Consider the following 22,274-nt stretch of genomic DNA (forward strand, 5'->3'; position numbering starts at 1 on the left):
AGAAAGCTTCTCAGATGTCCTCTGTTCAGCACAGTTCAGATATCTTATTTACTCTTTCTGCTGTAATGTTTTGTAGGTTTGTGTAATCTAATTATTGCATTCCTAAGAAGTTGTATATCTAGTAACAAGCCTGGCAATGAATCTGCCTTGTTAACCTCTAGGTTAGTGTTTGCCAGGAGATGGATCCGGTAATCTCTATAAGGACAAGCAGGGAGAGGAGAGTGCTGAGACAGAATGAGCAAGACTTGGGAGTAAAGGGTCAGCAGCTCTGTGCAAACTGTCACCAAAGGCAGTCTGAGTGTGACAGAAGGATGTGGCAGCAGCTGCAGCAGGGTACATGGAGAAGCCCAGCAAACAGGAGAGCTGGGTGGACCCATTCCAAAACAGCTAGTGAAAAAATGGCAAAATTTGAGAGAACAAATGGTAGTAATGCTGCAACTTTTGTAAACTGACAGATTTCAGAAGGGAAAATACTTCATGTTTGCTGTTTTCCTAGTCCTCTGTGGTGTGGATTGGTTGGGGGTTTTTGGTGGTTTTGGTTTTTTAGTTGAAGAAATCTTTCCTTGCGTGTTTTTTTGTTTGCATTTTTGTTGTTTTGTGTTATTTTGGTAAACTTACTCAGTTAATGTGTTCTTGGGTACTGAACTCTGGCCAAAGTGCATGGGATTGGGAAGCCTTGAAAACCTCTCTCCCACTAAGACCGTGTCCACTGATGTATTTTTATCTAGGAGTGTGCTAGTTTGAAGCAAGCTTTGGTTGAAGTCTGTTTCTCTACTGAAGTAGTGGTTGCAACTTTAGCAGAGAAGGTCTCCTACCAAACCACACTGCCAACAACCAGCTTTCTTGAGCCTCTTGAATGTCTCTGGCTGTCCTGGTTTCTTTCATTTTGATCATGCCACTTTGCTCAGTGCCTGGGAAACCACCCAGCCCGAGGCTGCTTTTTGAAGATCACATGGCCCCTGGGCATGCCATGCTCTGTTCTGCACATACAAATAAGTAGTCTTAGAAAAAGGTTTCATTGCCCTTCAGAGTGCTTTACATAGTGCCCAAGAGACTGGGAAAGGTAAAATTTTCACCCTTACATATATATTAGCCCTTAGCAGCATGCAGAGTAGTTCGCAACATGGAACTGACTGCTGTTGCTGTAACTACTAAAACTGCCTAATTTGGTAGGGATAAGAGGGAAGTTAAATAGGTAAGAAAAAAAGCCCAACGTTATTTGGATGTTTGTTTTGTGGGTTTTTTTTGTTTGGTTGGGTTTTTTTCCCTCTGTACAGTTAGGGATGATACTTGGGTTCCAGGATACAAACTCTGCAAGATTTGAGTGAATGGGATGAGTCAATAAAGCCTCAAAATGCACATTGGAGAATCTGCTGTGACTTGATATCTCAGGTTGCTGCCCTTTACCTACCAAACTATATAGTGAAAAGCCTCATACTAATATTGCTATCAATAACCCCATGCATAGGACTTGATCTTGGGATTGTTATAAACATCTGTCTCAAAAAATCTCTGGTAGTTTTTTAACTTGTTATCCCAATTGTCACATCAAAGAAGCAGCAACCATACTTTTACTATAAGCATACTTGCAAGCTTATTCACAGAGCTCAATGCTTGAGTCTGCTAGGTGAGTATGATCTCAGGAATTTTGAAGTCTTTCACAATATTGTGTGGAAAAAACTACTTGTGAGAATTATGTGTTCTGTAAAGATGTATGCCTTGAAGCCTTTCTTGAATAGGACAGTCCTTAAGTTATTGTTTTAAAACTTGGTTTTGATGGAAATGTACTTTGAGGGAGCTATAGCATGTCTTAAACTGTGCTTCTGATTTGTTTTATTTCCAGGAAAGGTAGCTATACAGAAAGAAGATCTGCAGAAGTATCATAACAGAGACACCTGGTTTCAACTCCAGCATGTTGATGCTGATTCAGAAGTACAGGTGAGATTATCTTGGCAAAGGACTATTTGTAACGGGGCCATGGCAGCTTTATGGGCTCTAAGGCATTAGGGAAGCAAAGCATCTGTCCTGCAAAAAGGCAGCTTTGCTTATTGATATGGCATAGATTTCAGTGATCTTTTGTAGCATGTGTATGTAGGGTGATTTATGGCTGTGCATGAATCAATAGGGGCAGGATTCTGCCTAGAGAAATAATTAAAACTATGTGAAGTATCACTGATACGAGGAGGGGTGTGGTTATCTCAAGGATTGAGTAACGTCAAAACCCTATAATAACTGTTGATTCCTTAGGGAGCAGAGCCAGCTTGAAAATAGTGTCTGCAGGTATTATTGTAAATAATTACCTAGGCAAGTTGTCACAGGAATGGCAACATATACACGTGAGATGAGGAAAACACTCCTCCTTGCCAGATTTCTAGGGGCTGCTGCAAACTGTGGCAATGGCGATAACTGCATCACTCCAGCTCCATTTAGGGTTTGGTGTTTTGCAGATTTTTGGTATGCAATGAAAGTCCTTTTTTGCCTCTTTTGAAGCAGATTCGATTTAATTAGAGTATTAAGAAACAGTCGTTATAACAAGGCAAGAAATTAAAATGGTGATGCAGGGTATCCAGCCAATATAAATCAGTTACTTTTTTTTATCCTTTTGGGTTTTTTCCCCTCTAAGTATATATCCAGATCACTTCTGAACCACAGTACTTGCCTAGGGGGGCAGAGATATGAATGCCTGACATGTGCAACCTAGTGAAGCCTCACCTAGAATATTACTTCCAGTTCTGGGTTCCCCAGTTTAAGAGGGACAGGGATCTACTTCAGAGTCCGATGGAGGGCAACTAGGATGATTAAGAGACTGGAGCACTGCCTGATGAGGAAAGTCTGACAGCTGGGGCTTTTTAGTCTGGAGAGAAGACTGAGTGGGGTGGATCTAATGTATATAAATATCTGAGGGCTGGGTGTCAAGAAGGAAGGGACAGGCTCTTCTCACTTGTGCCCTGTGATAGGACAAGGGGCAATAGATGTGAACTACAGGAAGTTCCACCTCAACATAAGGACCTTCTTTACTGTAAGTGTCACAGAGCACTGAAACAGGTTCACCAGAGAGGTTGTGGAGTCTCCTTCTCTGGAGGCTTTCAAGACCTGTCTGGATGAGTTCCAGTGCAACCTGCTGTGGCAGGGGGTTGAACTTGAAGTTCTGCAGAAGTCCCTTGCAACCCCTAACATCCTGTGATCTCAAATAAATGCACAGGAAAATGCAGCTTCAGTATTGCTGTGTAGTAGGGTTGGAAATGACAACTTGGCTTTTCAGTTTGCATGCAGGTCTGCACACACCAGGTCAGAACATTATACTTGCAATGTACACTCATTCCAACATGTGTAATGAAGCACACATGAACATGCATTCAGAGTGAGGTTTTCTATTGGTTTGGAGAAATGAATAATGCATTCATGTGCACATGATGCAAAGAGCCTCGTGGCAGCCTGCTTGGTCTGTAGAGTTCTCTTGTAAAATATTGATCCTTAGTGCTGCATTTCAAGGCCAGTTGTAATGGAAAGTCTTTTAACAGTTTAAATTTGAGGTCTATTTGAGTTACTCTGGTGTCCTTTTCTTCTTAGCCCAAAGCCTCTTATGACAATGACTTAAACAATAGATTTAATGTTTATTTCCTGTAGGATATGACAATTTTCCCTTTGTAATTTATCATTTGAAGAAGGCCAGTATTTAGAGAACCTTTTAACAAAATAAACAATGCAGAAGAGTGAACTTGTGGGAGCTTTTTAAACCAGGGTGCTTCCTCGGACAGCACTGGTCAAGTAAGCTGTGAACTCGTAACAGAGAATCACACAGGCAGTGCTAAGCTTGTGGAGTGACAAGGAGCACAATATTTGCTGGAAAGCATGTTCTCTGTAATTGTTTGAACAGTTTATCACTTCCTCTGTTTGTATCTTTACAGGAGCCCAAGTGTTAAAAGCAGTTTCTGGGCTCCATGATAAGCATTTATTACAGCTAGTATAAATATGAACAGCACTCTGATTTATGCCTTTACTTAGATGTTCTGCAGTCTTTATGCTAAGGAGTCTGCAAGAGGCCTTTGTTTTTCCATAGTAGTGGAAACAGATTGGTAAATGTTTTGTACAAATTGTTACATAAGTGAAGATGTAATGAAGCTAAATGAGGGAATTTTTTGGTGGTTTTTTTTAATGTTACCTCAGTTGTATCTTTTTCTAACCACTTTTTAATTTAAAAGGGAAAAAATGGTATTTGTGTTAATGGTAAGTAGTTGAGAATGCTACTCCACTCTTTTTTCTTTGTTTTTAAGAGAATAAGGACATGGAAGCAGTTAACATTTTCAGTAAAGCATGCACATACTAGTATATAAAAAATAATTTTATTGTGCCAAATATCAGTTTTATCATTCCAGCAGTTGTCCCTATTGGCCAACATAATCTAGTGGAGTAAACACTGAGCATGCATGCTGGTGGCCTGCTGTATTGTACTTCTGGTTTGATTGACCAGTGACTTCAGTACTATTTTCCACGGTGTAGAGCACTTGGTGACTATTTAGTTATGCATCACAGAACCATATGTAGGTAAGCTACTGTCTCTCCCACACTTTGAATACAGTGAGAGTAAGTGTCAGAAAGAATGTGTCTTGCTAGAGGCCATACGAGTCAGAGTGAGGAATTTAAAACAAATGAAAAAAAAAACCCAAAACAACAACCAAACAAAACTGAAAACAAGCCTCAAAAGTGTCAAAGAGAACAGCTTACTAGTACTTCTAATTCATTAGGCTGAGATAGGAAAAAAAAAAGTGGGTGACAGTGATCGGCTGCTGTCTTTCTTTACACTTGACATGTCTCTTCACATTGTGCCAAACAGTTTTTAAGCAAACCAAGCAACACTGATTGTTTAGCCTGGAGAAGAGGAGGCTCAGGGGAGACCTTATTGCTGTCTACAACTACCTGAGGGGTGGTTGTGGCCAGGAGGAGGTTGCTCTCTTCTCTCAGGTGGCCAGCACCAGAACAAGAGGACACAGCCTCAAGTTATGCCAGGGGAAACTTAGGCTTGAGGTGAGGAGAAAGTTCTTCACTGAGAGAGTCATTGGACACTGGAATGGGCTGCCCGGGGAGGTGGTGGAGTCGCCGTCCCTGGAGCTGTTCAAGGCAGGATTGGACGTGGCACTTGGTGCCATGGTCTAGCCTTGAGCTCTGTGGTAAAGGGTTGGACTTGATGATCTGTGAGGTCTCTTCCAACCTTGGTGATACTGTGATCTTAAAATCAATGTATTATTGAAATGTTAGTGATCTTGGGTTCTGTGGTGTTCAGGTGCCCAGCTCTGGGACACATTTGGTCTTGTTTTTCAGAAAAGAACTGGTTTAAGATTATGAATAATAACATTTGTGATGCAAGGTATTTTGAGCTATCTGAAGTCTAATAAGTAGCACTGAAAATTTTGTTCTGGTTTGAGCCTCACTTGCATGAGTTCCAGAAATGATGCAAATTTTCAAAATGGAAGCACTCTTTTGTGTCTTCATACACACAGAGAGAATGGAATATGATGTGATGTGGAGATTCCTCTTTTGTGAATGCAAAATAGTAAAGCAAAAAATTAAATGTTAGTGTTAATGGAATGTGATTTGATTTCATAGTATTTTTGTGCTGCTTTCTCCATTCAGAAGCTGTAACCCTTAAGTATACTAATACTGTACAAAATAAATAATGCTATATATTGTAAAAAAAAAAGTGGCAGTGATGTAGAACTCCATAGGACACAGTTGCTAAGGTGTTTAGCTTGAACCTTTGCATTGAGTGTCATGGTTTTCCAACATTGCTAATTCTTACTGCCATATAAAAGATACTTTGTGTTGTCAGAAGTGCAAAGCAAGGTTATGACTTGATTAAACTTCCACACTAGAATGTTGCTGACAGCGGAACTCTTAGTTGTGAGCCTGCACAGATACCAGTGTTCTCGTCAGATGGCTTGATGGCTGCACCCAAAGAGTAGCTGTCAATGGGTCCATGTCCAAGTGGAGGCCAGTGACAAGTGGAGTATCTTAGGGATCCGTTCTGGGACCAGTCTTGTTCACCATCTTTGTCGGTGACATGGACAGAGGCATTGAGTGCACCCTCAGCAAGTTTGCTGACAACACCAAGCTGTGTGGTGCAGCAGACATACTGGAGGGAAGGGATGCTGTCCAGAGGGACATGGACAGGCTGGAGAGGTGGGCACAAGCCAACCTCATGAGGTTCAACAAGACCAAGTGCAGGGTTCTGCATCTGGGTCAGGGCAATCCCAAGCACAAATCCAGGCTGGGCATTGAGTGGCTGGAGAGCAGACTTGAGGAGAGGGACTTGGGGGTGCTGGTGGATGAAAAACTCAACATGAGCCAAGCAGATCCTGGGCTGCATCAGGAGAAGTGTGGCTAGCAGGTCAAGGGAGGTGATTCTCCCCCTCTACTCTGCTCTGGTGAAACCCCACCTGGAGTACTGCATCTAGTTCTGGCGCCCCCATTACAAGAAGGATGTGGACATGCTGGAGCGTGTCCAGAGAAGGGCCCCTGGGTTGATCAGAGGGCTGGAGCACCTCTCCTCTGAGGACAGACTGAAAGAGTTAGGGCTGTCCAGGCTGGAGAAGAGGAGGCTGTGAAGTAACCTTATTGTGGCCTATCAGTATCTGAAGGGGGCCTACAAAGAAGCTGGGGAGGAACTTTGCAGGATATCAAAGGTTGACAGGACTAGGGGGAAAGGAGTGAAGCTGGAGATGGACGCGAGGAGGAAGTTGCTCAGCATAAGAGTGGTGAGAGCCTGGAATGGGTTGCCCAGGGAGGTGGTTGAGGACCCATCCCTGGAGGTGTTTAAGGCCAGGCTGGATGAGGCTCTGGCCAGCCTGATCTAGAGCAGGGTGTCCCTGGGCATGGCAGGTGGGTTGGAACTAGATGATCCTTGTGGTCCCTTCCAACCCTGACTGATTCTATGACATCCACTTATTGCTTGACAGGAAGATGTACCAGAGGCTGGCATTATTGTTCATCTTGAAATTGAGGGTATTGTCCATCTGGGCTAAAGCTGCAGAGAGGCCTGTAATCTCACCACCACTGATGTTCTTTTGTGTGGTGCACAGTCCCACATGAAGGACTACAGGTGCTGTGTATGTGCTCAGCCTGTCATGCAAACTGCACGTTAGCTACCCACATACCCTTTGTGTCTTTGGTTCATCATTTGATCTAGCAAACTAGCTTATTGAGATCATCAGTATGATCAGGTGCACCTAAATTTCACTTCATCTGGGTGGATGGTAACAGTAGACATCAGACCACAGCACTGTGTTATTCAGGAGTGAACTGTAATTTCCTCCTGGAGTCAGCAGGCTCTATTGGTAAGTCAATACCTCCACATTGTAATGGCTGATTTTGCTCATGGTGGTTTGAAAATAACACATTGCATAGTCTGCCATAGTCCTATCAGTGTGTACCCTGAATGCTCTTTAGATATAACCTGGATAATTAAACTGTTGTGCTCTAAGTCATTTAAGTTAAACCTCCTCTGTGGAGAACAAATTATTAAACTCCATCAAAACTGTGTCTGTGTTTGGTATACAAACATGAAATTACATGATTCAGAATATATTTCTGTTTTAAAAAGAGTAAAGGATGTTAAATGCTCTCAGGAAGATTTATTATACAAAATGAAGAACGAAACAGCAGCTGTTCAATGTACAATTCCAGATTAACTTTCCAGATTGGAAAATTTGTGCTGTAAGTATGGAACTATAACCAGGTGAATTCGTGCAGATTTAGTTGAAGGAATTCTAAGTCTCTGTGTTGTAGATCAGCCTGCCTGCTCTTCAGTGGGAGGAGCTAAATACCCAGAGTCTGACAGGACAAGTGCTCAAACACTTCAGTGGGAAGTAAAAAGCAGGAATTGAGGCATTACTGAAAATGGATGAACTTTTGCATCAGAATAAACTATTAACAGTCGGTCAGCCTTGGCTGGAGGGGAGGGCCTAGCCACAAAAAAGACAGTTTTCTAAGCTATTGGAGGTTGCTAAGAGCATGGTGTTGCACACTATGGGTGGAACTTATACTCATTTTATATTAGTCATTTGTGTTTCAGGATCTGCTATATTCTCATGCTTTCTGAGGACTGAAAGCAAAAAAAATTGCTATGCTATTGTGTGTACATCTCTCTTGATCCATGAATGTTTGCCTTTTTTCACAGGCAGAAGTTTATCCAACAGTAACTGATTCAGATATTTGCCTGGGGCTGTCGATGACAGATGCTCTCAGTGGGCCATGTGTTCTCAGGGGAATTTAAACCCAAACGCACATGGGATCTTTAAAAGACCTTTCCTGGTTTTGCATAGCTTTCATCCCTGCATAGTTTAAGCCTGTTTTGCGAATCTCTGCAACTTCCATACCAGATCCAGAATCTTACTGTTTAATAGCAAAATACACCAGCACACACCAAACCATCTAGCCTGTGTATGTCAAAGTTGGGGAGAAATGCAAGGAAAGTTAGATCATGTTTTCCTGTGCAGGCTCTTGCTTTTTAAAAGTTCCCCTTTTCAAGTGTGCTTTTGGTTACTTCCTCCACTTCACTGACAAATGTGAAATGACCATGTTCTCCTACAGCTGAGATCTCAGTATTACATGACAGACTACTTTTCCAAAGCTAGTCATGCTCAAGGTCTTATGCAAAACTCATTGTTGGTGGGGGAGAGAGAAGAAAAAAAAAACACCAAAAAACAACTGACATAAAAAGTTGAAAATTGCTCATTTCCCCTTCCTCCTCATAAGAGCTTTGATGTGTCTGAAGCATTGGCTATCAACTTTACATGCCTTTTTTTTCAGTAGGGCAGATAACCAGCACTAAGGAAGCAGATTCTCACATTTTAACCTTCTGTACTCAGAGCTTTGTGCAAAAGATTTATTGATGTTAAGAAGTACTTTCTACAGACACCAAAAGCCCTTTCTCTTCCTCCCACCACATTAGCATTTTGCCTACACAGGCCTTTGACTATTGTTGATTAAACATGCCTATTCTTGAGTATGGATGGATATGAGTGTTAAGTGCTGGACTGTACATCTTCAGTGGAAAACATTATGTACAGTTATGTTTGGAGAGTACACTTAAAATCCTTTTGCTGTGCTGGAAATCACTGCTGACTCTGAAGTGCTGCCCTGTGTGTTTATTAGCTAAAAGAATATATCCACTGCACTGCTCAAACCCCCCTCTCCTCTTTTGTCAGCACTTTTCCACTGGATGCAGAACCTGTCAGGCTTCATGAATGAAATCCTGGCCTTGCCAGAGTGGGAGTTTTGCCATGAGTTCAGCTAGGCCAAAGTTTCACCACAACCTTTTGAACTGGCTCTTCTCCATTCAGTCCTCCATGGCAGTTAGAGAAGTTTATGCCAGATCAACAGAGGAAGCTGGAAGTGTGTTACTCTGTTTTGTTTTGCCCTGCCTTCATAATACTGTGGAAGTTGTCATAGTCTCTCCCATACTGGCCTGCCTCCTGTGCTGTCTAAGTCAATGTTTTTTTTATATACATAGGTCAAATTGTGTTGAACTGGAATGGCTCTGATGCTAATTGTTACTTGTCTTGAGAATACAGATTTGAAGATAAACTAGATTGAGCAGATTGCCTTTAGGAGCAACCATATAGGGCTGTTACACTCCAGTGATTGACAGGATTTTCTAGTCTATTAAACAATTAGGAGCACTGCATACCCACTGTCCAACACTGACATTAACTATCTTTGTGTAGGTATTTAAGTGCTTCTGACATCAAGATGAGTTGTTGATGCGTTTTGGATAACCTACTGTGAGCATGGTTATATGCAAATTGTAAGAAGCAGCAGCTGCTTCCAGGTTTGGTATCAGCTTTATACCACACACAGGAAATAAATGGGTGTTGCCTTCTATTTTATGAACAGTGGCTTTTAGGTTTCTCTCTTCTAGTTGTTTCAGAAAGAGATGAAATCTCTATCTTGATAGGGTGGGAAGATTTATGGCTGCATGCCTACCAACAAAATTATTTCAGAGAACTGAATTATGCTTGAATGTAAATAATGCTTGATAAACAAAAAGAGCAGTTAGTGACCAGATCCTGCTTTGTGGCAGCAGTTCCTCCTCTTTGTGTGAATGTAAGTGCACAGTATTCAGTCTTATCAGCTAAAAGAGGTAAGACAGTCTATCCAGTTTTGGTCTGTTAGCTTTAAAAGGCTAAGCTGTAATATGAAATGTGATAAGGAGCACCTACTGCTGAAAAATACATTTACATTATTTAAAGAGAAAAAACAAACCACATCTGGCTTCTGTATCCACAGAAAACAGTTTTGCTGGGCAAATGAAAGCCCAATAGCTTACTTATTGTGTTGTATCAAAGCATTTGAGAGGAAAATGACTAATGACAAGAATTTTGACCACATGACAGTATTCTTCCTTTAGAGAAATAGGAAGGCTACCATTGTGTCGTTTGAAGATGTTTGCCAGTTACTGAGCAGTTCTGACACACTTGCACATATGGTGATGAAGCAGGCATCAATTCTGCTGTGCTTAGCATTTCTTGATCCATGCAGTGTTTCACTAGAGCTGTTGCACTTTCCTCACTGTTAGATGGGATTTTGTTCCAGATCCTTGCATGTTGCCCTGTGGTTAATCAGACAGGCAGCAATCTGGAGCATGATCCTTAGACCTTTCCCAGCAGCCTGCTGTTCTCTGCTAATGGAAGGAGCAGCTGTGACAGCAGCAAATGTAGACAGCAGACAAACTCTTCCTTCTGCTCTTGAACCTGCTGTTAGGCTATGACCTTACACGGGTCTGCTGATAATACTGCAGGGCTGGATTCACCTGAACTAGTAGCTGCACCTTTGGTCTTTTCAACTCCCTCATGACAGCATTTAGTGTGGGCCCTTAGAGTTTGAATCAGTTTTATTGCTTAACTTTAAGCTTTACCAGTGACAGAAATTGACAGACAGGTTCCGAAGAGTTTCAAAATAGACAGGATCTGTCTAATAACATTTGCCGTATACTGAAATCAAACATGGATTGCAGAGTAAGCAACAGCCATAGTTTGGAATAGAGTGCAGTGCTGAGCTTTTCCAATGCTCCTTCCTCCAGAAACACTTGCAGCAAGGGAAAGTGAGTCAACACACCAAGAGTGTCACAGTCCTGAATTTGAGATTTCAGATCAATGAGGTGCTGACTTCAGTCAAATGCTGTGGTTCATGTCACCTGCTTAGCCTAGTCTTCTACAACATCTGTCCCTGTTTTATCTCTTCCATCCTCCATCTCCAGGAGCTGAGATGAGGCTGCCTGCAGTCACTCTGCCAGCAGAAGGAAAAGTAAGGAGCTAAAGATGGATCCCAATCCCTCCTTCCACACTAAGTGATGAGTAGAGTTGAGCTGAGAAGTTTATAAGATTGGGGTCCTCATGTGTTTGGAAAACTTCTACCAGATGCATTCTCATGTTGGGGGAGAAAGTCCCTAGCAGAATGTGGTGAGCTAGCAAGACGTATAACAGTGGATGACCTCAAACCTCTTGTCCAGCAGGCTAAATAGTAAACAGAAACTGTTATAGGGAGCTTTTTTTGTGATATTGACCATTATTCTTTTGTAGAAAACAGAATGATGGTGCTGTGTGAGCACTGTATATGAACACAGACTTGATGTTTCATGTTTAAGGAAACAGATTGTGGGGTTTTGGGGGTTTAAAATCTGCTGTGAAGACTTGTTATTTTCCTTTGGTTTTTTTTTTAGAAGTGATAGATTCCCAAAAACTGTTTCAGAGTAACAAAAAGGATGGAGATCTGGTTGATGCTTCCTCAAACACATGATTTAAGAGTTTCAGGTAGATTTGGCTTCTGTTTTTTGAACTTAGACTGTGAGTCTTTTGTGTATTTACTAGAGGCTCAGATACAAAGTAGAGTTTCTTAGTGTTTATCGCTGTTTGCTTGTAAATCTTCCCCTGAAAACCCAGGTCGCATCTGTTTTGAATTAGATGTTGTATGTGAATCCACAGTCGCTGGATCAAGTGGTCTGTGTCAAATTCCAGGCCAAAATGAGTGCATGTAACTGCACTCAGAAATGGCTCCCAGTGGTGCTGGGAAACTTAGCAAACACTGCCTCTGAGGCCCACCACTTGTTCAAGATGCTAAAAATGCTTCATGGCAGAGTTTTGTCATAAGAATAACTTTAGGATAATTTACAGTCATATGTTTTCATTTCTTCTTCCACACACTTGTGTTTAAATAAAACCACAAAGTTGCAACTGCTGAAACATGATAGAGGTAGGTGGCCTGTGTGTGCTTACTTTACAACTGTTTTCTGATGTTTCAATCCATAGTAATTCACAGCTGCATTCCAAGGAGAAAAGAGGTGGTTTGAGACAGGGTTTTCCTGTATATCTATAAAAAGCAGGATTTCAAGTCTGCTTTTTCTTTTCTGTGCAAGCTTATGGTCAATTTCAAGTGGTGGTTTTTTTTGTTGTTGTTGTTGTTTCTTCAGGTAACACTGTGTGTAACTCTCCCACAGTACATCTGTTAGTGCTATGAGAATGTTAACAAGACTGGAACTTGATTTTATTATTTTTTGGTGTAGGGGATATTTAACAAGCTTAGTATAACTTATTTTTCCTCACTAAGGCCCTATAAAACCTTTGTTTGTTCCCGGTTTTCTTTCAAATCCTGTCTACTTCCCTACAAGAAATTCAGTCTATGCATGGCTTCTTTAATCAAGACTTGAACAATGGAAGCTGGTTGGCCCCATTATGCAATGTTAGATGTGATTAGGAAAGACATTATGACCTATGAACCCACCCATCCATATCAGCTGGAGTTGATGAAAAAGGAAGCATTCAGTGGTTGAGTTGGCACTCCTTCAGCTTGTTCCTTGAAAAGGTCTTAGCCTTCCAAATGTGTAGGGTATGCTAATGAGCATAGCTGTTCCTAGGAATATCCTTTGGGGTGTCTTTTGGAGATGCTTTTAGTAATTAATGAGTTCTAATTTAGATTTATCAAACTTCAGGCTTCTTCTCTGTGCTGGTTTTGTTTGTTTGTTTGTTGTATTTTTAAGCTCTGTGCTGAAGGAAAAGACAGGCCTGGGACTGATCCTAAACTCAGTCTGCAGTTCTGCAGCTGGGATTCTGCCTGAGTAGGAACAGACTACTGTGTCATCTGTAAAACGGCGACAACATACTCTTTATTCTGCCATATTATCTGACCTTTCCTGCATGTAAGTGCTGTCAGTAACTGCACAGACCTAGTACAATCAGAGACTCCTCTTATCACAGTAGTTCTTTTCATAATGCTCAGGAGTGACCTCATTGCTGTCTACAACTACCTGAAGGGACGTTGTAGCCAGGTGGGGGGTGGCCTCTTCTCCCAGGCAACCAGCAATAGAACAAGGGGACACAGTCTCAAGTTGTGCCAGGGGAAGTACAGGCTGGATGTTAGGAGGAAGTTCTTGACAGAGAGAGTGATTGGCATTGGAATGGGCTGCCCAGGGAGGTGGTGGAGTCACCGTCCCTGGAGGTGTTCAAGAAAAGCCTGGCTGAGGCACTCGGTGCCATGGTCTAGTTGACTGGCTAGGGCTGGGTGCTAGGTTGGACTGGATGATCTTGGAGGTCTCTTCCAACCTGGTTGATTCTATGGTTCTATGATAATGAAAGTAAGAATTCCTTTGTTACCTCCACGTTTATTGTGAGCACTGGTCAATTCTATGTCTCTGCCCATGACAGGGGCGTTAGAACCAGATGATCTTTGAGATCCCTTCCAACCTAAACCATTCTATAATTCTGTGAAATTCTGAGTAAATAAAGATCGAAGTCACTCCCTATTTCTATGGTATATTTAATCCAGTACAGGTGATCAACTGATCTTCTGCTGGTTAGAGTAACTGCTGATTTTATGATGATTGCATAGGTTTCTGTCTTCCTTTACAAAAATACATTGTCTAGTATTTTGTAGACCATGTAACAACATTTTTCAGGAGTAAATTTTTTTTAGATGTATCTTTATGTTCTTGTGCTAGTTTGAAGCTAGCTAGAATGTTTTGGTGAGAAGAACTAGATTACAGGCTGTGAAAGAGAAACAGTGCTGCTGTCTACTTCACTCATAGGCTTGTTGAGATGTAGAAGAACAAGAATACAAACATAGATAAGGCACCAATTCTGCTCGGGAGTTCTGAGCTGCATCTCCCTCTCTAGCCTCTCTGCTGTCTTTCTGATTAATCCGCTTTGCTTCCTAACCCCCTGCCCGAACCTGCATTCTTCCTTGGGACTGGAGTAAGGTTGAGAGGGGTGGGAGAAGGTGGAATGGCATTTGGGAGCCCCTCCTGGGGACTCAGGTTTCTGGGAGGGGAGTTGTGTTTCTGTATTACCTTTTACCTTGTGTATTTCTGTGTATACTGTAAATATCTGCTTGTATATTGAGCTAAGCTGCAAATATAAAGCTTCATTCAAAATTTCCAGAGCTGGCTGAGTCTAGTCTGGGTGATTTCCAAAGTGTGTGTGGGGGGATGGGGAACACCCAAACCATCAGAGTTCTGCCAAATGGTGTAACTAAATTGGGAAAAATAATTCTCATTATGTAGGAGTTGTATTTTCTGTGAATTAAATCTGCAAATATGTTACTGTATACCTATTTTAATAGATTTGTGTATTTGGCCTTTTAACTGTAATCAAGGAGGTGTTCTGGGAATAGTTTTTAGGGTTGCCAGTCTCAGTTTTGCTGAAGCTTTGAGTCTATTTTGAGCAGCTGATCATTTTCAAGTACTTCAAGAAGAGAAGAATGACAGCTACAAGAAAAACTTCGTCTCAGCCCAAAGAAGGCAGTACTGTGTTTATGTACTGGGAAATGTGCTAATTTAAAGTTGTTTTTTTAAATAGGCAGCTTCTATCATGGTCTGTGTGAGATTTAGCAAATTGGCACTCAAAGTCAGTTTGCATTCAGGCTCATCTAAGTGTAGTGGAGCATTCTTTCTTTCCTGAGAGGGGTCAGTCTCACCTTTCTTTAATATCAGCAGAAGTATTTCAATAAAAACAGTATCTTACCATCTTGGTATGTTGTTACAAAGGGATGTTTTCTCTAGAGTTCCTAAATCTGTATTTCCATCTCTTTATTTCTTCAAAACTTGTGTTACTGTTGATTTCTCTAGGGGAGGTAATATGCAGGATATCAGCAAAGATGACAGAAATGTTTTTATAGGTTCATAACACAAACTTGTTCCCCAGACTTGTGGTTAATCTGCTGTGATAAAATGTGACCAGTGGAGGAGAGAGCAGTGAAGAGAAAGGGAGAATGTAGTAAAACGAAAGCCAGAAAAGTCCTGTTCAACAGGATTTCTCAACTGGTTGTGTGCTTAGCCCTCATGCATGGGTGTGATGGGTGCTGTAGTGGTACTGAATCTTAAAGAGATGAGTTCAGAAGAGGTTTTATGCATTTGTACAGAGACATCTCTCTTTTATTTATGAAGAAAGACTTCGCTTTACAAGGAAATTATAAATGTTGGCATTTGTGTACACTGCCAGTGTAAAGGAGAATCCTGAGTCTGACAGCCAAATGCAACATTTAGGGTTTGCATTGTTTGCTTTCATTATTAATTTCAAATGAGGGAAACCACACCTGGCATTAGCTGTCTTTTTAAACTCCCACATGTTTGAGTCTCTTCAAAATGCCAACAAGGTGTTGCTGCTGTGTTTCTGCAGTGTAGGCTTTTATGCAGCTTGGAGAGGTCTCTTCTGTTTTCTGGACAACCAACCAGTATAATCTGCCCCATGTACTTGAAAGGCCTGCGTTCCAGCCCCCTGATAGGAAAAACTGCTACTGAGTCAGAATACTCAAGGTCTAAGTATAGAGGGGTAGAAGTTGGATGAGTGGAAACATCAAGTGTGCATTCAAGACAGTGCTGAAAGAATGTACTGGGAAAGGGAAATACAAAGGAGGAAAGAGAATGACTATTGCAGTGGGAAACTGAATCTCACATAGTCTTCTTCAGGACAAGTAATCAGGCACTAACTTCAATGTTTGGTTATATGTCTAAATGTAAGAGGATCAGGGAATGTGCATGAATTTCTGCATGTCCATGCTCCTTGGTTGTTAGGACACTGCCTGATCTGCTTTGAGCTACTCTCACCAGCTTTTGTCCAGAAAAGTCTGCTTGTAGAGGAAGATCACCTTAGTAGGGTAGCTGCAACTTGAGGCTAAGGTTTGATCTTCACACTACACCGTTACACAAGATAGATACCTTCTTAGAACAGGAGGTTGCTGTAACCAGTCTGAAGAGACAGTGGAGTCTTTGGCAAGAACATGTTGTCATGTGCAACAAAAAGAAAGGTTAAATCTGGAAGATCTTCTGAAAGGGGTGGTGACAGATTTGGTATAGACGTGAGTTGGGTTAGAGCTCTGACTAGCTAGCAGTGTGGATTCTAGAGTGCTTTGGTAAAAGTATGGAGGAGAGGTGGTTATGAAAGTGGCATACTCAGTTTTGTCCAGGATGATTTGTGGAAAGTAATGAGCAGTGCTGGCATGTCAGAATAGGTCAGTAATAAATGCAGAATATATTTTGTTACATATACACTCTAGCAATATTGCTGGATTTTTTGCTATTGGGTGTCGATACTTGTGTCTTTGGAAGTGTAATAGAGTTAATAAGAGGAATGAAGTTTGTATTCATGATTACCTTTTATTTTCTTAGCATATCTGAGCATAACATCTTGGTCCCAGTCATAGTAAAGTTAATGTGGCAGTACAGGAGTTAAATTCTGTGCTGTAGTAAATGTTAGGAGTACTGGCAACACAGGAAAACCTTTTTTTTTTTTTTTTCCATTTGCCTGGTGTAATTTTACTGTTACTTTCCTCATGGCTTATGTGATTCAGTAATTTTTTTTTTAATGTTTAAGATCTGTTAAGTATTCATTTATAACACATTGCTGTGATATCTTTTAATTGTGTTGCAGATCTTTAATGTTTAAAATGCTAAATATCAATAAAGTTCTAGCAGGGTATTTTGTCAGAACCACAGGCCATCCATAACCCTTAATTAGTAAAACATACAGGGATACAATAATGGTGGAAATCGTGCCCTGGAATTTAGTGAAAGGACTACAGATCTGGATTGTTTGGCAGGTGAAATACCTTCACTATACAGCCGTTAATCTGTAAACTCCTGGAATTACTTGCATTAGCTGACTTGCTTGAAGTGGCAGTGGTGTGGCTGGCTATGCACAAAACTAATTTTTCCTGTGGTGTTTTTGGTGTGTTTCAGGGGAAGGTCCACCTCGAGCTGAGGCTGAGTGAAGTCATAACAGACACTGGTGTCGTCTGCCATAAGCTTGCAACACGGTAGGATCTGAGATGTAACTGCAGAGTCGTGAGAAACACAACTCATTGTGGGTGGTGTGCAGTGCTTCATTTAAAAGTAGTTGGAGGAACCAAAACGCTGGTTGGACATGGAATGTTCTTAATCAGTGATAACCCTTTACGAATGGATAGGATGTGAGATTTTCTCCAATTTCTTTTCTCCTCCCCACATAATCTACATAATTTTCTTCCCAATAGTCTTAAATGTTAATGAAGTACTGATCCAATTTAGTCATGGCATAAATAATAAAGATGACATCAAAGAATAATATTAATGTCCTTCTGATTTGCGTGAAGGACTTTACCAGCTAAGCAAATTCATAGCATAACTTGAGTGGTGACAGTGCTAGAGCTCACTTAACAAACCAAAATCTGCATTCAATTATTAAAGTAGTCTCAGAATCACCCATGCAATCTAACTGAAGCAGATTAAAACTCAAAACCGCAGGACTCAGATGGGAGTCAAGATTTTACCTTCCTTTGAGGAGTCTGGAAGTCTATTGTTCTCTGACTTTACTAAGCCTTTCAGGTGGCCACTTCAAGAGTGTTACTGACCATCCTTCTCTCAGTATTTGACATAATTTTGTTACTGTCTATGCTAAGATTTTGTTAAACTGTCATGATAGTATTTACCTGTTACTGAATGCAGGCGAGCCATGTGACTGACCTCCATCCTTCTAGGCACACACTGACATAAGAGTGTGCTGGGTTATATGGTCTTACATGCCCATGAATATACCCTTGGTAGCCATCCAGGTCCTACAAAAACTGTGTGTGTAGGTACATTTGAGATCTTTCTTTCTACAGAGCAGAGTGAATAACAGGATGGTAAACGTTGCTGTGAAGGCTGTGAGCTCCAGTGAATTTATTAACTAGGACACGGTGCCATGGGAACATAGCTGTACTCTTAAGGGAAAAGAGTTGCTATGTTAGTATAACTGTGCAGTACTTGGAGTATTCAGCCTTCCTTTAACTACTACCTGATTACTCTCATTGTGTAATTTTCCATTGTGCAATTTGAGTAAGACCAAGTGATGATTGAGAAACCAGAGTTCACACCTGCATCAAACTTGCCATTCAGTGAGACTTGAACAGACTGGAGAGCTAGGCAGAGAGGAACTTAATGTGGCTGAACAAGGATAAATGCAGAATCCTACACCTGGGAAGGAATCATAAACTGAAGTAGTACAGGTTAGGTTAGGAGATCATCTGCTAGAGAGCAGCCCTGTGGGGAAGAGCCTGGGAGTCCTGGTGGACAAGTTATCTGTGGAACAGCAATGTGCCCTTGGTGCTGAGAAGGCCAGTGGTATCCTGGGGTGCATTAAGAAGAGTGTGTCCAGCAGATTGAGGGAGATTCTCCTCCCCCTCTACTTTGCCCTAGAGAGGCCCCACCTAGAATATTGCATCTAGTTCTGGTTTCCCCGTTTCAAGAGGGACAGAGATCTACTTGTGATCTCAAGTCAAACAGAAGGCCACAAGGATGACTAAGGGACTGGAGCACTGCCTTTTGAGAAAAGGCTAAGAGACCTGGGGCTTTTTAGTCTGGAGATGAGAAAACTGAGAGGGAATCTAATAAATGTATATAAATATCTGAGGGATGGATGTCAAGAAGGAAGGGACAGCCTCTGCTTGCTTGCATCCTGTGATAGGACAAGGAGCAATGGATGTTAACTACATCACAGGAAGTTCCACCTTAGCATGAGGAAGAATTTATGTATTATAAGTGTCACAGAGCACTGGAAGAGGCTCCCCAGAGAGGTTGTGGAGTCTCCTCTGGAGACTTTCAAGACCCCTTTGGATGCATTCCTGTGCAACCTGCACTAGATTATATGGTTCTGGTCTGTCAGGGGAGCTGGACTTGACGATCTCCAGAGGTCCCTTCCAATCCCTAACATCCTGTGATCTACTAAGTCCTATACCGACATCTTTTCTTTGTGTTATTTGCATTGCTATAGGTTCTATTGCTTTGCAGGAGAGGGGGTAAAAAAGCAGTTTGTTCTCTTTGAACCCCATTATACCTGCCCTGTGGGGGTGTATAAGCATGTGGGACACACAGAACAATGGGCTTATCATTAAGCTTGGACTGCCAGAACAGACCTGGAGGGTACTGTGCTTAGAGAAGGAAAAGAAGCGCAATTATGGGGAGTAGCAGATTTCTTCCCCCCCACTTTGGACACTCTGTAAGTGTGTAGTGCATTTCTTAGTGCTGTAACACAGCCACGAAGGCTTCTGTCTGTATGTTTTGGACTCTAATTGTGGGGTATGACTGATGTTTCTGCAAGCAATATATTAACTGGAGCATCCTTCCACTGTCAGCATGGTTTGTTTTGAATGATTAGGTGCTACACTGAAGGACTTCCAGAAGCGTTTGCCTTGTTTTGTTCTATTCGGAGGGATCATGCCATGCTACAGCCAGCTTTCTTTTCAAGGTTCTGTCATCAGTTAAACAAGACCTGGTAATCTTGTAGTACCAGTGGCTTTTTCAGTGAAATTCCTGAAATGCTAGCAATAGGTGTCTGAAACAGTACTCCTTAACACATGACGTGTGCATCTTCTTGCTTCATGAAGAGCAATAAGGCAGTGGCAACTTCAACAGTACAGAAGCAAGCAGTATGTTTTTCTGCCTTTCTATTCATTTGATTAGACAGGGGTTTAATCTTTATTCCTATTTTTGCCTTTGTGGCCTTGATTTGAAGGCTGTTTCATTCATGTTCTAGCATACAGAGAAAATACTTAGGCTGGTTTGTGATGCATTCTGTAGCTGTGATTTGTGAGGTATTGTTCAGTAAGTACATTGTATTAGCTGCAGTGCATAGAAAAATCCTGAGGCGTTAACCACTGAATCATAGTGTTCAGAGTTTATCTGGATTTAAAGGCAGCTTTTGTGTCCTTAGAAAATGAGAAATTAACTTGAAAATCAAAGCCCCAACAAGCTTTTGTCTGCTGACACTATCTTTCCCCATTGTTGTCTTCCTTTCAGTAGTTGACCAGGGCACTGTATGGCCCTGGCTAGTTTCCATATCTATTTATTTGGGTGGTAATGGGAGTAGAGCTTGGCAGTTTAGAAAAGGGAATTGGGGAAGTAAAAATATTTCCACAATATGCAGTTCCTGTGGTGCTGGTTTTCATGACAATGTGTCAATAAGAGAAAGAGAATGACAAAGAAAGGAATTATTACATCAGGGAAAAGAAAAGGGCCTTCAGCAGGTAGTCCATCATTTTCTTCTTGCAACACTTTGCTGTAGGAAAGCGTACAGCAAACTGCAGCTCTTAATGTTTTTCCATGTGATCTGAAGTCTCATTCAGGTTTGTTCATATGTAGTTTTGTTCCAGTGCTTTATCATGTAAAAAAAGAACACAGTAATGGATCGATGCTCAACTAATCGTCTGTGTAGCCTGAATTTCACAAAATCCCAGAACTGTAGAGGTTGGAAGTGAACTCTGAACATCTAGTCCAATCATCCAGAATTTTTCTCATGGAAAGAACAGCAAAGGTGGGGAAGACAAAACCTTACTTACAGGAAGTTCATGAATGAAAAGCAGAAACTGAATGTAGTATGAGAATGCAGTCTCCAAATAAGATTTGTGAAGATAACTGATTTCCTTGAGCAAGATGAGGCCGTAAAAGTGTGAGCAAGAACCTAGAATCACATTATCTTAAAGCCAGAGTGTTCTAATTAACCTTAATGCTTGTCTTGTGAGATGTCTTGACTTTTATTTTTTCAAAGTTTAAACCAGATGTGCTAATTTTGTTGGGGTTGGGTTTTCTGTGTGTTGTTTGGTTTGAGGTTTTCATTTGTTTGTGTGGTGGTTTTGTGTGATTCATTTTTTTTCAGTGTCTCTCTTATCTGTAAAAGTAAGTATTGCCCCACAAATGGCAGTGGGGTATAGGTATAACTGGTTAAACAATTCAAGTTTCTGAGGAGAACAAAAGCTCTTTCCAGTAGGCAGCTGTTTAATGCTGTCTAACAGACACATGCATTTTTTAAGCCCCAGAATAGTGCTTGTTTTCAAAGGCACATATGCAGGCTAAATGAATTCTAGGCCTAATTAGGAAAGTTCTTTGCATATCCAGAAAATAGAGATCAGTTTTCTTACAGACTTACCCTTAAGTCTTCGCCAGTGTGTCCTATGAACCCGTGTACATGTTGCTGTCATCCACCTCTGCATTCCAGAAAGCCTTGAAATCAGCTGGGGCCTTGCTGACCCAGCCTGCAGTCCATTGGAGTGCACTGTAAACAGTCAGCTGGGTGGATGGAAGAACAAATTAAAATTGTGATGTGCTAGGTCCTTGAATGTTAAGTAGGAGATCATTTTAAAATGCAGAAGGCATGTGAGCTTCCTTAGCCCCCGCAGAGAAAGCACAATATCATTTTAAAAACAAAACTGTTACCTAATAGCTTTCCTTTAGAAAGCATTCAAGACTTTCATTTGGCCCTAAACCACTAAGCTGTTGTGCTTCATCAGAGCCCTTCAGAGGCCTTAGCCTCTGCCAGCTGCTGCAGCAGTCTCCTCAATTGAATCTATGCAAAAGAGGTTATAAGGAGAAGCATTAAGTGGACTTACATTACATTGACAGTACAGATGCAGGTACCACATGCAGACTTCTTGTGCCCCCCCCCCCCAGCTGCTGTCATGCTCTGTAAGAACCACAGCTTTCAAATTTGCACATTCCTTCTGGGGACACTTTGCTACTTGTGGGCTTCCTTTGTGGAACTGCTGTGAAACTTGATGATGGTCCTGGTGACTGGCTTGGAGACAGTTGTCAATGAGATCTTCGTAAGTGTCCCATGTCCTCAAGAGATGTGTTGCCTCTTCACCTTTAAAGGCTGTAAAGTGAAGGCCATCTTTTGTTTGTCAAGTAGTTTGTCATCTGCCAGAAAGCCTCTGTAACTTTATGAATATTTTAAGTTACTAAGGCTACGGAAATCAGTGGTCAAGACTTTCCTATGCTTCCT

The 22,274-nt window shown here is 41.4% G+C and overlaps 1 protein-coding gene across 2 annotated transcripts in view; it reads left to right on the forward strand.

The window, feature by feature from the left end:
* RASA3 (RAS p21 protein activator 3) overlaps nucleotides 1-22,274 on the forward strand; it is a 149,030-nt gene that overhangs the window by 63,358 nt on the left and 63,398 nt on the right. For both annotated transcript variants that reach the window (XM_064143680.1, XM_064143682.1), the window contains exons 4-5: nucleotides 1,844-1,938; nucleotides 17,222-17,298. In XM_064143680.1, coding sequence (XP_063999750.1) covers nucleotides 1,844-1,938; nucleotides 17,222-17,298 — 172 coding nt within the window. The remainder of the gene's footprint in view (nucleotides 1-1,843; nucleotides 1,939-17,221; nucleotides 17,299-22,274) is intronic.

The sequence above is a fragment of the Pogoniulus pusillus genome, chromosome 5 (genome assembly GCF_015220805.1).
Source record: "Pogoniulus pusillus isolate bPogPus1 chromosome 5, bPogPus1.pri, whole genome shotgun sequence".
Taxonomy (NCBI): Eukaryota; Metazoa; Chordata; class Aves; order Piciformes; family Lybiidae; genus Pogoniulus; species Pogoniulus pusillus.